The sequence below is a fragment of the Portunus trituberculatus genome, chromosome 24 (genome assembly GCF_017591435.1).
Source record: "Portunus trituberculatus isolate SZX2019 chromosome 24, ASM1759143v1, whole genome shotgun sequence".
Classification (NCBI taxonomy): Eukaryota; Metazoa; Arthropoda; class Malacostraca; order Decapoda; family Portunidae; genus Portunus; species Portunus trituberculatus.
In genome coordinates this window covers 18892242-18904739 of record NC_059278.1, presented here as the reverse complement: position 1 = coordinate 18904739, position 12498 = coordinate 18892242, and the positions used below count along the sequence as shown (strand labels likewise).

Below are 12498 nucleotides of genomic sequence, written 5' to 3'. Positions count from 1 at the left end.
GCCGGCCTTCACCTGCCACCAGCCGCAGCTACTCAGTGTCTCTCCAGCCGTCAGTGAGTGTGGACGGGGCAGTGCTCTGCTCCTCACCCTCCCCCTTACTTTCCCGCCTGTCCCGCCTCTCACGACCATCACTCAGGACCTGGACTTTTTTCCCTTGTCTTTCCTGCGATGGAGAGTTGATACTGGAGTGAGCGAGCAGAGTGACACCCTTGAAGGACGCTGATCCGTGGAGTGAGTGTCTGTTTGGAGTGTGAGAGGAGAGACAGAGAGAAGAGAAGATGCCGAAAGTATCAGACAGCTACGACATGAACAGGGACCAGGTGAGTGTGAGTGGGAGTGAGTGAGTGAGTTAGTGAGTGTTGAGTCTCACGCCCTTAAGGTTGGCCACAGGTGACAGGCAGGTAGCGGTCAGGTAGACGTGTCGCCATTCGCTGGCCGCAAGTCAGTGAGTGGTCGCGGGCAGTGGTTTCACTTTCAGTATCAAACGTGTTCTGTGTCCACGTGGCCTTTTAGTAGCGGCTGAGGGTCTTGGGTTGGCTGCTGGCATGGAGACAAAACAATAAGCTGGCTAAGGATAGAAGAAACTAAGGAAATCTGCAAGAAACCATCAGGTCTTCACGTGGCAGACTCTGAATAAAGCACGTCTGTTTATTTCCACTTGTCATCCCCATCTATGGTCTTGCCTGTTCTTCGTCTCTAGACCAACAAATTGATTACTAAGTCTGTTCCATTCAAACACCGCTGCGTTTGAGAATACTAAGGCGCTTCCATCGCGTCTAGCGGAGAGAGAACACGTGCGATGCTTCACAAGGCAACACCATTCTGATTCAGGACAAGGTGTTGTGATGAGAGCTTCTGGAAATGTAAAGAAGATTCTCCGTCGTGGGGTGTGTGGCGGCTGATTGCAAGGCAGGGAGGGATGTCACGCCTGTCGGTGGCGGAAATAACACGAGGCACGGACGTAACGGCAGCCAGGCAGGGTGAAGACTAAAGGCACACCAGGAAGCCATGCAGCGGTCAGTGAGCTGGTGCAAGAGAAGCGTGAAGCCTGAGACACCTGTTGACGAGGCGAGGGGCAGGTGTAGGCCGTGGGCAGGTTGGGAGCAGGTCTGGAGAGGCACTCCGCCCACATCTGAGCCGGCCTGCAGTGCCCCCTCTCCCCCACACTAACAGCCTGCAGATCCTGTATAGCCGAACCCACACACACACACACACACACACACACACACACACACACACACACACACACACACACACACACACACACACACACACACACACACACTGAAGGTCACTTGAAATGGTTAGTTTTTAAGTTATATTTCTATTGGATTTTTATGATTAATTTGAGTTTATTTAAGACACATATATTTCGTTTATTTTTTCGTGTGTGTGTGTGTGTGTGTGTGGTGTGTATCTTTGAGCTTTTCAAATACATAAAAACCTCCTATACACTATTTTCTCACTTCCTCTTACACCGGAGACTTTAAAATCCAAGTATATACATTTCCTCATCCATTAAAGCATATCGTAGCCATGTCTCGTCATTTTGTCCTTGTGTATCATGAGTAAACTCCCAAAATTGAAAGTAGTATCAGCAGGTGTTGGTGTGAGGGTCTGGGAGGGTCTGGCGCTGCAACGGGGTGACATTTCAGTGACAATGCTGAGGAGACGTGGGGAGGTGGAGGGGTAGGGGTCAGTCAGGTTTGTGTGGGGTGGGGGGTTTGGTGGCCGGAGTTTTGGGTACTGGGGGGGTAAGGCTGAGGGCAGTGACGGGTAAGTGTGGCTAACCTCATTATTAGTACTCTGGTGTGTGTGTGTGTGTGTGTGTGTGTGTGTGTGTGTGTGTGCTGTTGTTGATTTTTCCTCCTTCGAATTGTACTAATAGTTTATTCGTCTCTCTTTTCCTTCCTGTCAGTGTTTATGTTTATCCAATCCCATTTTTCCTCCTTGTATCATTAACCGTCTTAATTTTCCCTCATCGCAATGATACACGGGAATCTTAACATAAACGCGCATTATTTCCTTTTGACTTATTTTTTCAACCTTTGACTCATATCCTCTCCTTTTGTATTTGCCCATTTTTTTCAGCGTCTTACTCATTTCCTCTCCCTTTGTATTTACCCACATTCATATTTCCCTATCGTCTCCATACTTCATATCCTTTTTTTTTTTAGTCTCGCAGTAATAAAGTATCAGTTCTTATGGAGTGAATGTGTTTTATTTATTCATTCTTTTAACTCATTTCGTCTTTCGTTACTCCTGTTCTTCCCTCCTGTCTCTTCTCATCACGGTTCTTTCCTTTAGTCTCTAGTTCAATATTTCTTTTTCTTTTTATTGTTTGGAATAGGTTTGTCTGATCTCCGAGTCGTATTTTCTGTTTTATTACTTCCTTTTCTCATTGCAATTTTTCTCTTTTTCCTTCTCTCTTTTTAGTTGTCTTTATATTTCATCGTTCTCGACTTTTAACTTTCATATCTTTCATTTTCCTGCTTCCCCTCTCGCTGTGAATTGTCCATCTCGTCGAAACTATAGTCATTACGGTCTTCGCTCTTTATTACCAGCTTTGTTTTAATTTGTTTTAATTTTTTTCCATTTTTCTTTTTGTTTGTCTTCATATTTCGTCGTTCTCAACTTAACTCGCCCTAACTGATTATTAGTATTTTTTTCTCTATCAGCATATTTTTTTGTCTTTTTCCATTTTTCTTCTTAGTTGTCTTCATATTTCATCGTTTTCAACTTTTAACCTTCATATTTCTCGCATTCCTGTACGTTGTTCATCTCTTGCTAACTTTAATTACTACATTCATCACTGACTTACTCAGCTTTATGTAACTTTCACAATCATGCCACTCATCACGTTCTCATTTCACTCTCTTATACAGTCTATAGTTTTATCTCTTCTCGCTCTTTTATACTTCATGTACTTTTAACTTTCACTGGGCTATCACTTGTTATCACTTATTTTATCGTCTTTTTCATCCTCCTGGTCATCGTTCTCATTCTCCGTGACTTATCAAGGATCACGTTCAGGTTTTTTTCTCACTTCATATTAGAGATAAGCTGTTGTGAGGCGGAAGAAAGACTTGGGTGATGAAGAAATATGAGAGGATACACACACACACACACACACACACACACACACACACACACACGTAACCAACCACCCACCCACCCATCCACCTACACACAGTCAATCTTCCTTTGTACTTCTCGATAATTACAAACCCTTGGCGTTGAGTACCTTAAATTAGTTACAGGAAGGACACACTCAGGTAACCCAGTTGTGCTTTGTGTTCCTCAAGGCGAAGCTGTGGTCACCTGCAGGGGCGGGAGGGAAGAGGAAGGGATGGGTGGTGCTTGCAACTTGAGGAGGTGGAGGAATTGAACAAAAAAGGACGGGATGTTAACTTTTAAGATGGGAAAGTCAAAAGATATGGTTAAAAATAAAGGAAAAAGAAAAAGAGGGCGTTTGCGAGATGTGGTAGTATGAATCTTGAGGCAGGACAGTAAAAAATGAAGGTATTAATGTCAATAGGAAGGGAAAAGAAGGGCGTTGCATGTGACGTGACAGTTTAAACACTTACAGGGGAAAGGAAGAGAAAGTAACACAAATCTTGAGGCAGGACAGTCAAAATTTAGGTAATATTGTTTAAAGGGAGAGGAAAGGACAGTGATTGTGAGATGCTGAGGGTGGAAGTTTGCAAAGGGAGGAAGGAAGGAAGGAAAGTGATATATGTACGAATCTTAAGGCAGGACTCCCAAAATGAAGGTAATAGTGTCATAGGGAAGGGGAAAGAAGGACGGTGCTTGCGAGATGTGATGGTGGAGGGTTTGCAAGGGGAAGGGAGGGAGGAAGGGAAAGTGATATATATACGAATCTTAAGGGAGGACTGTCAAAATGAAGGTAATATAGTGTCAAAGGGAAGGGGAAAGAAGGGGCTGTGCTTGCGAGATGTGAGGGTGGAGGGTTTGCAAGGGGAAGGGAGGAAGGAAGGAGAGGTGATACTAAGGTTTAAAGAGCTGGAAGTGTCAGATTTAAGTTAATAATTCTGAAGGGAGTGTCACCGGGAGAGGGGAAGGGGATTTACGATAGAGTTCAGAAGTATTTTTTTTAATGCTTGTTAGATGATAAACATAAGACAGTCAGGGAAGCAGCGAGAATCCATCAGTGTTGTACGTGGCTGGCTCTGTGTGAAGCATGCCTACTTATCAACACCATCTAGAAAAGGTGTCTGATCTGAAGCTTTCTATTGATTTGAAAAGCTTCTTGCTGATAAATGATTTGACACTGTTCTATAATTCTACACTGATATATGACGTTGTCTCTTATATTGATTTTTAGAAACTTCTTGCTGATTAACCCCTTCAGTATACTGGGACACATTTTTATATTTTGTGTACGATTAGGCCATTTTATTGACATTAGGAAGAGTCTGGAGGGGCAGAAGATTAATGGCCACTGTGTTCACTATTTTAATCTCCCACATAAGTTTCTGAAGCTGTATAAAATCACTGTAGAGTAAGCAGAATGAATATGCAAACGCGTCAAGGTTGATAGTTCGATATTGTGCGATAATTCTACACGGAAATCTAAAGCTCTCTCTTCTGTTGACTTTAAAAACTTCTTGATAAAACAGTTTGATATAGAGCGATTACTTTACACGGAAATATAACCTTTTTTTTCTTTTCTTTAGTTTTCTTTCCTTTCCTTTCCTGCCGACAAGTATTCAAGGAAATAAAATCAATCAAGAAAAGGAAATAGAATAAATAACCTGTCCCCTGTGTGTTCATTTATATATTTCCTATTTTTTCAATGGAGGTTCCTGAGCATTCCATTACCTACAGAAGGAATTGGGTACGTTTTTCAGTATCCTTTTTCATCTCAAGGTATCGTTTGCACCTCCTCGTCTTACCTCGTCTTGCCTTGCCTCGTCCTGTCTTCGTATCTCTGTATATTGCCCTTCTTCTCTTTCTTCCTTCATCTCTTCTTCTTCTCTGTACACACATACTTTCGTCTCAGGGTAACATTTCCACCACCTCGTCTTGTCTTGCCTTGCCTCGTCCTGTCTTAGCATCTCTGTGTATTGGCTTCTCTTCCCTCTCCTTTTCTTCTCTGTACACACACACACACACACACACACACACACACACACACACACACACACACACACACACACACACACACACACACATACGTTTCTACCCAACTTTTACTTTCCAGAATTGAATAGAGTTGACTGGAGGTGATTTAGTTTTTACAATGCCTTCTAATAAGAGCAAAGTACCCTACACTTCCCTCATTTTCCCTCTCTTCCTCTCACATACTTCCTTTTTCCTCTCTCTCTCTCTCTTTCTCTTTTCCTCCTTCGCCACGCCCTTGCCTTCTATATTTACCGCACCGTCCTTCTCTCCCTCCAGCCTCGTTTACTCTCACCTTCCAGTCCTCCCTTCCTCCTCCTCCTCCTCCTCCTCCTCCTCCTCCTCCTCCTCCTCCTCCTCCTCCTCCTCCTCCTCCTCCTCCTCCTCCTCCTCTCCTTCTTCTCTCCTTTCTCCTTCGGCCAAACCTTCAAGTAATTGTTATCGCCTCATTTAGTTCCCCGTCCTTTCGTCAATGCGTTTCACATCCTCATCCTTCCCTTATCTCCTTCCCTTCCATTGCTTCCCTTCTTTCATTAGTGTTATTCTCTTATCTTCCATTTCATCCGTTTTCTCCTATTCTCTTCCCTTTTTTCCTTCCTTTCTTCCCTTTTTGTCTTCCTGTGGCTTAGTAATTAGTTTCTCTTCTTATTCCTTCGTTATTTTCGTATCCTTGTCCATTTTCTTTTCTTCTTGTTCTTTTCTTTCTCTCTTCGTACTCAATATCCTCTTCTTCTATTCCATTTCTTTCCTTCACTTCTTAATCTTTCTGTTTTCACGTATTCCCTTGCGTTCATATTCATTCCTACTCCTTTTTTTCTCTTGTTTCTCTCCCTTCTTTTCAATATGTATCCTCTTCTCTTCTCATCTGTTCCATTTCCTTCCTTCACTTCTCAATCTTTCTTCGTTTTCACCAATTCCATCCCTTTCCTATTCCTTCTTATTCCTTTTCTCCTAACTCATCTCATTTCACCCTGTTTCTCCTCCACTCCTTTCCTTATTCTGCTAGTCCTCACAAGCCACCGACAGGACCACGCCCCAAATGAACCCTCCCTCACCTGTCCTTCACCTCGCCCAGGTACCTGAACTTCTGCAGGTGTCTCGTCTTGTCCCTGGCGCCCTCTGCCCACCCTCCTATTGCTACCTCCAAATGTCAAGTCCCTGCCGGCTTTTGGGTCCCGACATTTAAAGAGCAGGTCACCGGGACGCCAAAAAAGTGATTAGACCAGTGAAGAATGGGGGTTGAATGCTTGTGTGTGTCTGTGCGTGTGTGTGTGTGTGTGTGTGTGTGTGTGTGTGTGTGTGTGTGTGTGTGTGTGTGTGTGTGTGTGTCTCAGGGGTTCCTTAAATGGTTCTTGAAAATTTCGTGCTTAAGTTAGTGTGTCTCACTCCTTTTAATGCTGAATTCTGAAACTCCGTGCCTGCTTCTGTATTTCCTCCTTGTGATTTCAACTCTTTCAAGAATTCAGGACACTTCATTTAATTAATTCTGTATATTCTTTTCCTCTTACCTTTCTGACCTGGCATTTAAACTGGGCACTATTCTCGTATTTTGGCTGCATTCAACCTGACCACTCTTACATCTCACAAAAAAGCCACCACAGTGATTAGCCTGAATCCCATTAGTAATTTTATCCACTTAGGATGCAGAGTACTTGCAAAACTGCCAATGGAAACCAGTAGACACTCGCGACGCCCCGCAGATCCCAACTTTCACTAGAACCTGTTGAAAGATGCCAGTGCGTGTTAGAATACCGGCCACGCGAAGTCACTGCAGGGAAATGAGGAGACCGTTTGCCATATCTGGGTCTTCCTCGAGGCTCGGCTGTGGTGGTTGCTGGGAAAACTGTAGACGTGACGCAATGTGTAATGTGTCATCAGTGTTTGGAAGAGTGAATAGTTGTTACGTCTGTTTATGGTGTGTGTGTGTGTGTGTGTGTGTAAGTGATATTGCTCAAGAATAATCAGGTCCATAATAAACTTTGCCAGAGAGAGAGAGAGAGAGAGAGAGAGAGAGAGAGAGAGAGAGAGAGAGAGAGAGAGAGCGGCGTTAAGTTAATAGGTTACACAGGTTCTCATATTCAAACAACCTTTTACGGGAACGAATCAAAAGGCAAAGAGAGAAAAAAATGCAATGTAATCCTGTGTTTTTTTACTCCCAATCCTTATTAAGCCCGTCGCTGGAAAACACTGACGCTAAATTTGTATCTGATATTGACTTGACATGTTTTTCAAGGGAGATTCTGTTACTAGTTCGTTTATTAATTTGTTTTTTCGAGTTTTTTTTATTGTTAAAAGTGACGAGTGTTTATTTATTTTTTTTTGTGTTAGGAGGAAAGGAAGGGAGTTTTTATGTCTCTCTCTCTCTCTCTCTCTCTCTCTCTCTCTCTCTCTCTCTCTCTCTCTCTCTGATATTCCAGTTTGACACTTTCCCTTTTTCCTCGCTTTCTTCTTTCTCTCCATCTCTCTTCTCTTTTCTCTTTTCTACTTGTTCCTCTTCAGTTGTGTGTCTTATTCTTCCCTAACGCCCACCCCTCTCTCTCTCTCTCTCTCTCTCTCTCTCTCTCTCTCTCTCTCTCTCTCTGGGAAGTGGGAGGGACCGGTCTGAGTTACGGTTTGGCTCGTGTGAGGGCAGATGACCGCGCGGGTGTTGGTCTGAGAGAGAGAGAGAGAGAGAGAGAGAGAGAGAGAGAGAGAGAGAGAGAGAGTTGTTTCAAATGAGTAATATTTCCAGTTCCAAAAACTTGAAAACAAATATCAGAAACCGTATTGAAGTGAGAGAGAGAGAGAGAGAGAGAGAGAGAGAGAGAGAGAGAGAGAGAGAGAGAGAGAGAGAGAGAGAGAGAGAGAGAGAGAGAGAGAGAGAAGCACTCGACACCAAATTATGATGGGAAAAAAAACACGCTGACTGAAATTAAAACGAGTGAAACAGAAGAAAAAAAAAATTACGTCAAACAAACTTACTTTCTCCTTTCTACATAGTCACTGAAGGAGAAAAGAAGAAAAAAAAAAAAAAAGAAATTAAACGCTCCGTAATAGAAAAAAAAAAGAAAACTAACCCTTCAGTGACTTGACGTGTTTTCATATTCATTCAGCGTACTACTTAGCGATTTTACACAGCTTCAGAAACTTATGTGGAGGGGGGGGGGTTAAAATAGTGAAGAATCTGTCCACTAACCTTCTGACCTCCATAGACCCTTTCCAATATCAATCAAATCGTCTAATCAAACACAAACTCTGGTAAAAAATGCATCCCAGTACTGAAGGGGTTTAAAGACGAGTAAATCAAGAAGAAACTCAAACAAATAGACTCATTCCCAATAGCATAGACAGGAAAGCCAAACAACAGAGCCGAGAGCCGTCCTTTGAAGCGAGAGTAGTGGGAGGCACATATGAACCACCGACCCGCTAAACAAGGGATCGAAGCGGTTCAGAATGCTCTTTACAAGGGATTCTAAACCAATATAGAGCGTATTGTGCTGCTGAGCCCTTGATCCCTTGCTAGAGAAGGGACTGGGGTGGGCTTTTGGGGGTCTGAGGTGGTCTGGACTGGGCTTGGATGGGCTGGGGTGGGCTGGAGGCTTAGGTGAGGGGTGTATGGTAGGGTGTGACGGGAAGGAAGTGATAAGAGAGAGAGAGAGGGAGAGGGAGAGGTGAAGACTTGGCGTGGTGACAGTACTAAGACGTTTTTCTTTTTTTCTTTTTTTATATATAAGTAAGAAGAGCTTTGATCAACGGAAACAGTGGTAAAAAGAAGAGGAAATGTCCATTAAAGATGTCAGTACGTAGCTGGTGGAAAGATTTGGGTGTTTGATGGTGTTTAAATAAGTAAAACTCCCCTACTAGCTAAAATACAAGAGATCGAGAAGACACACAACGCTTAAATTGACACATAAGGGATTTGAATATACTTAGCAAACGAATAACAGGATTAGAACACCAAGGGATTTAGAAAGGCAAGGGATTCATGGAGGGTGATAGGACTAGTGGCGCTAACTGATAAGGCTGTCAGTTAACCCTTTCAGTATCACGACGCGTTTCCATATTTATTCTGTTTACTATTTGATTATTAGTTCTAAAATATGTGGTAGGTTTGGTTATTTCAGCATTTTTTCTTGGATAGCAATTCTTATTAACTCAAACTGACGTGGTAACTTAGATAAGGTTACTTTTTTTCCGTGGTTACCGAGTTATTGAAAAATTTTATGGTATGGTTGAGTGGTTTTTAATTTCTCAGATCACTCACAAAGCAAAACAAAGAAGAAACAACAACACAATCTATTTCATCATTACCTGTTAATTTTATACAGCGTCAGAAACTCATGTAGGAATTAAAATAGTGAAGACTGTGCCCATTAATCTTCTGCCCTCCATAGACCCTTCCTAATGTCAATAAAACCGTCTAATCACACCCAAAACTCATAATAAAAATGCATCTCTCCCTGAAGAGGTTAAGAGTTACGTAGCTTGGCAGTAACGTGTCGTGGTGGAGGAAGAGGAGAGGGTGGTGTATTTGAGAGCATTGTTTTAGTATACTGACCAACGACTAATGATGATGATGATGATGATGATGATGAGGAGGAGGAGGAGGAGGAGGAAGAGCACCATCACGTACAATATTCATCACAGGTGCTCCTCCCTCACCATCACACCTGCCTGTTTCTAATTATCTCACCAATCAAAGCGCGGGCACACACACACACACACACACACACACACACACACACACACACACACACACACACACACACACACACACACACAGAGAGAGAGAGAGAGAGAGAGAGAGAGAGAGAGAGAGAGAGAGAGAGAGAGAGAGAGAGAGAGAGAGAGAGAGAGAGAGAGAGAGAGAGAGAGAGAGAGAGAGAGAGAGAGAGAGTCCTTGTCCCAGATTTTTTAGGTCGTTTAATGCTCGCCTGGTCTTTAAGGTGAAGGTGTAAATGCTCTTTCAACTCTTTATTTTCTTATTTTTCCTTGTGGTTACCTTAATTACTGCTCACCTCTTGGAAATAATGGCGTGTGATTCAACTTTCCCGCTACCTCAATCATCATCATCACCTCCTCCTCCTCCTCCTCCTCCTCCTCCTCCTCCTCCTCCTCCTCTTCCTCCTCCTCTGCTTCTTCTTTTTATTTTTTTTCTACTTCATCATCATCATCTTCTTCTTCTTCTTCTTCTTCTTCTTCTTCTTCTTCTTCTTCTCCTTCTCCTTCTCCTCCTTCTCCTCCTCCTCCTCCTCCTCCTCCTCCTCCTCCTCCTCCTCCTCCTCCTCCTCCTCCTCCTCCTCTCTCACCCTATATCACTCTTTTGCTTAACTCTTAAAATTTGGTGCAGTTCTTCTTTTGTGTATTTGGTGTGTCTTTGTGGCGAGGCAATGAGAGGGAAGCAGGTTGTGGTGAGGTACTCGAAGGCAGTATTGAGTAAACAGGGGAAAAAAAAAGGAGGGAAAAAAAGTTAGGGGTGTTAGACAACTTTCTCTCATTCTGTGACTTTGCCTTGCCCTGTTGCCTTGCTTTCCCAGTGTTTTGTTATTGTTGTTATTGTTATTATTATTATTATTATTATTATTATTATTATTATTATTATTGTTCGTATTGTTTTTTTTTTTATTTAATTTTCTTTACTTTTTCTAATACTGATAACAATTTCTCCTTTCTTGACGTGTTTTTTCTCTTTCCTCCTCCTCCTCCTCCTCCTCCTCCTCCTCCTCCTCCTCCTCCTCCTCCTCCTCCTCCTCCGTCAAAGCCACAAGGAGTCAGTGACCGGTCCTCTCCAAGCATAAAGCAAAGGAACGAAAGGAGTAAAGCAAAAAAAAAAAAAAAAAAGAGAAAAAAGTAAAAGAAATAAAAAGCCTGCAAGGTAACTTCTCCTCCCTCCTTCCCTCCTTCCTCTCCTTCTCTCCTCCGCGCCACCTGACTCCTTCCTCCTACCGCGGTGTGAGGGACATGGTTTGGTGACGTCAGGGCCTCGAGTGTTACAGGAGAGGCAGGCTACTTGGCGGGATTTGAGTGTTGTTTACAGTTCCCTGCCTGCTTTCCTCTCCCGCTGTCTTCTTACTCCTCCTCCTCCTCCTCCTCCTCCTCCTACTTACTCGTATGTCTAACCTGCACTTCACGCATTGTTTTCTTCCTGGTTCTTCTCTTCCTGTTCTTTCCCCTCCTCCTCCTCCTCCTGTCCCTTTCCTCCTCCTCCTCCTCCTCCTCCTCATCTTGGAAATTAGAGTTTATGAGTATTTTTACACTGCTATCGTGCGCTTTTGGGATGTAGAAGCAGTTTAGAGGAAAGGTACAACACACACACACACACACACACACACACACACACACACACACACACACACACACACGCACACGTACAGGGAAGCGTGGCAATTAGAACCAATCAAGGAACGCACAAAAAAAAATCTGAAAACTGGTACTACACTCCATTTTCTTTCCTACATCCATCCTCGCCGCCCCTCGCCGCCATAACAAGAGAAGGGGACGAGGGAAAGAACGAGTGGAAAATTGGATGTTAGCCTGTTTGAAGTGTCGCATTCCCCTCGCGTGTATCTCGTCAGGTGTAGGGAGTTAAAGGTGCACGCGCTCTCTCTCTCTCTCTCTCTCTCTCTCTCTCTCTCTCTCTCTCTCTCTCTCTCTCTGTCCTGGATGAAGCAAAATGAGAGAGAGAGAGAGAGAGAGAGAGAGAGAGAGAGAGAGAGAGAGAGAGAGAGTGCGTATATATTAAAGCAAGACCATAGTATATTCTCTCTCTCTCTCTCTCTCTCTCTCTCTCTCTCTCTCTCTCTCTCTCTCTCTCTCTCTCTCTCTCTCTCTCTCTCTCAAGGAAGGAAAGAGAAGAAAAGGAGATAAACACACACACACACACACACACACACACACACACACACACACACACACACACACACACACACACACACACACACACACACACACACACACACACACACACACACACAGAGAGAGAGAGAGAGAGAGAGAGAGAGAGAGAGAGAGAGAGAGAGAGAGAGAGAGAGAGAGAGAGAGAGAGAGAGAGAGAATGGTTTTGTGAGGATTATGAACTCAGACGCAGAGGTGAACACAACTTTTCCTTCCAGAGTTCCCACGTCTTATCTCTCACAAGTTTTAGTTTCACTCAGGTTTTCTTTTATCATATTTAAGTGGTTTTGTAGTGGAGAGGGAGTCTTGGTTAATCTCTCATGAACGTTTTATCACAATTTATTTTAGTTTTAGTCAGTTAATCTCACCTGAACATTTTATCTTCATTTTTAGTTTGAGATAGTTTTGTATCATATTTTCGTGGTTTTGTAGTGTAGAGAGAGTCATATTTAATCTCTCATGAACGGCTTATCTCCATAGGTT

At 43.2% G+C, this 12498-nt stretch overlaps 1 protein-coding gene across 6 annotated transcripts in view; it reads left to right on the top strand.

Moving 5' to 3' along the window:
* LOC123508399 (venom dipeptidyl peptidase 4-like) overlaps window positions 1-12498 on the top strand; it is a 102667-nt gene that overhangs the window by 55789 nt on the left and 34380 nt on the right. The window contains exon 1 of one of the 6 annotated variants that reach the window (XM_045262127.1): window positions 33-320. The exons of the other annotated variants lie outside the window; for them this stretch is intronic. Within the exon in view, the coding sequence (XP_045118062.1) occupies window positions 279-320 (42 nt within the window). The 5' untranslated portion in view covers window positions 33-278. Of the gene's footprint in view, window positions 1-32; window positions 321-12498 lie in introns of those variants that run through there. 6 annotated transcript variants of the gene reach the window in all.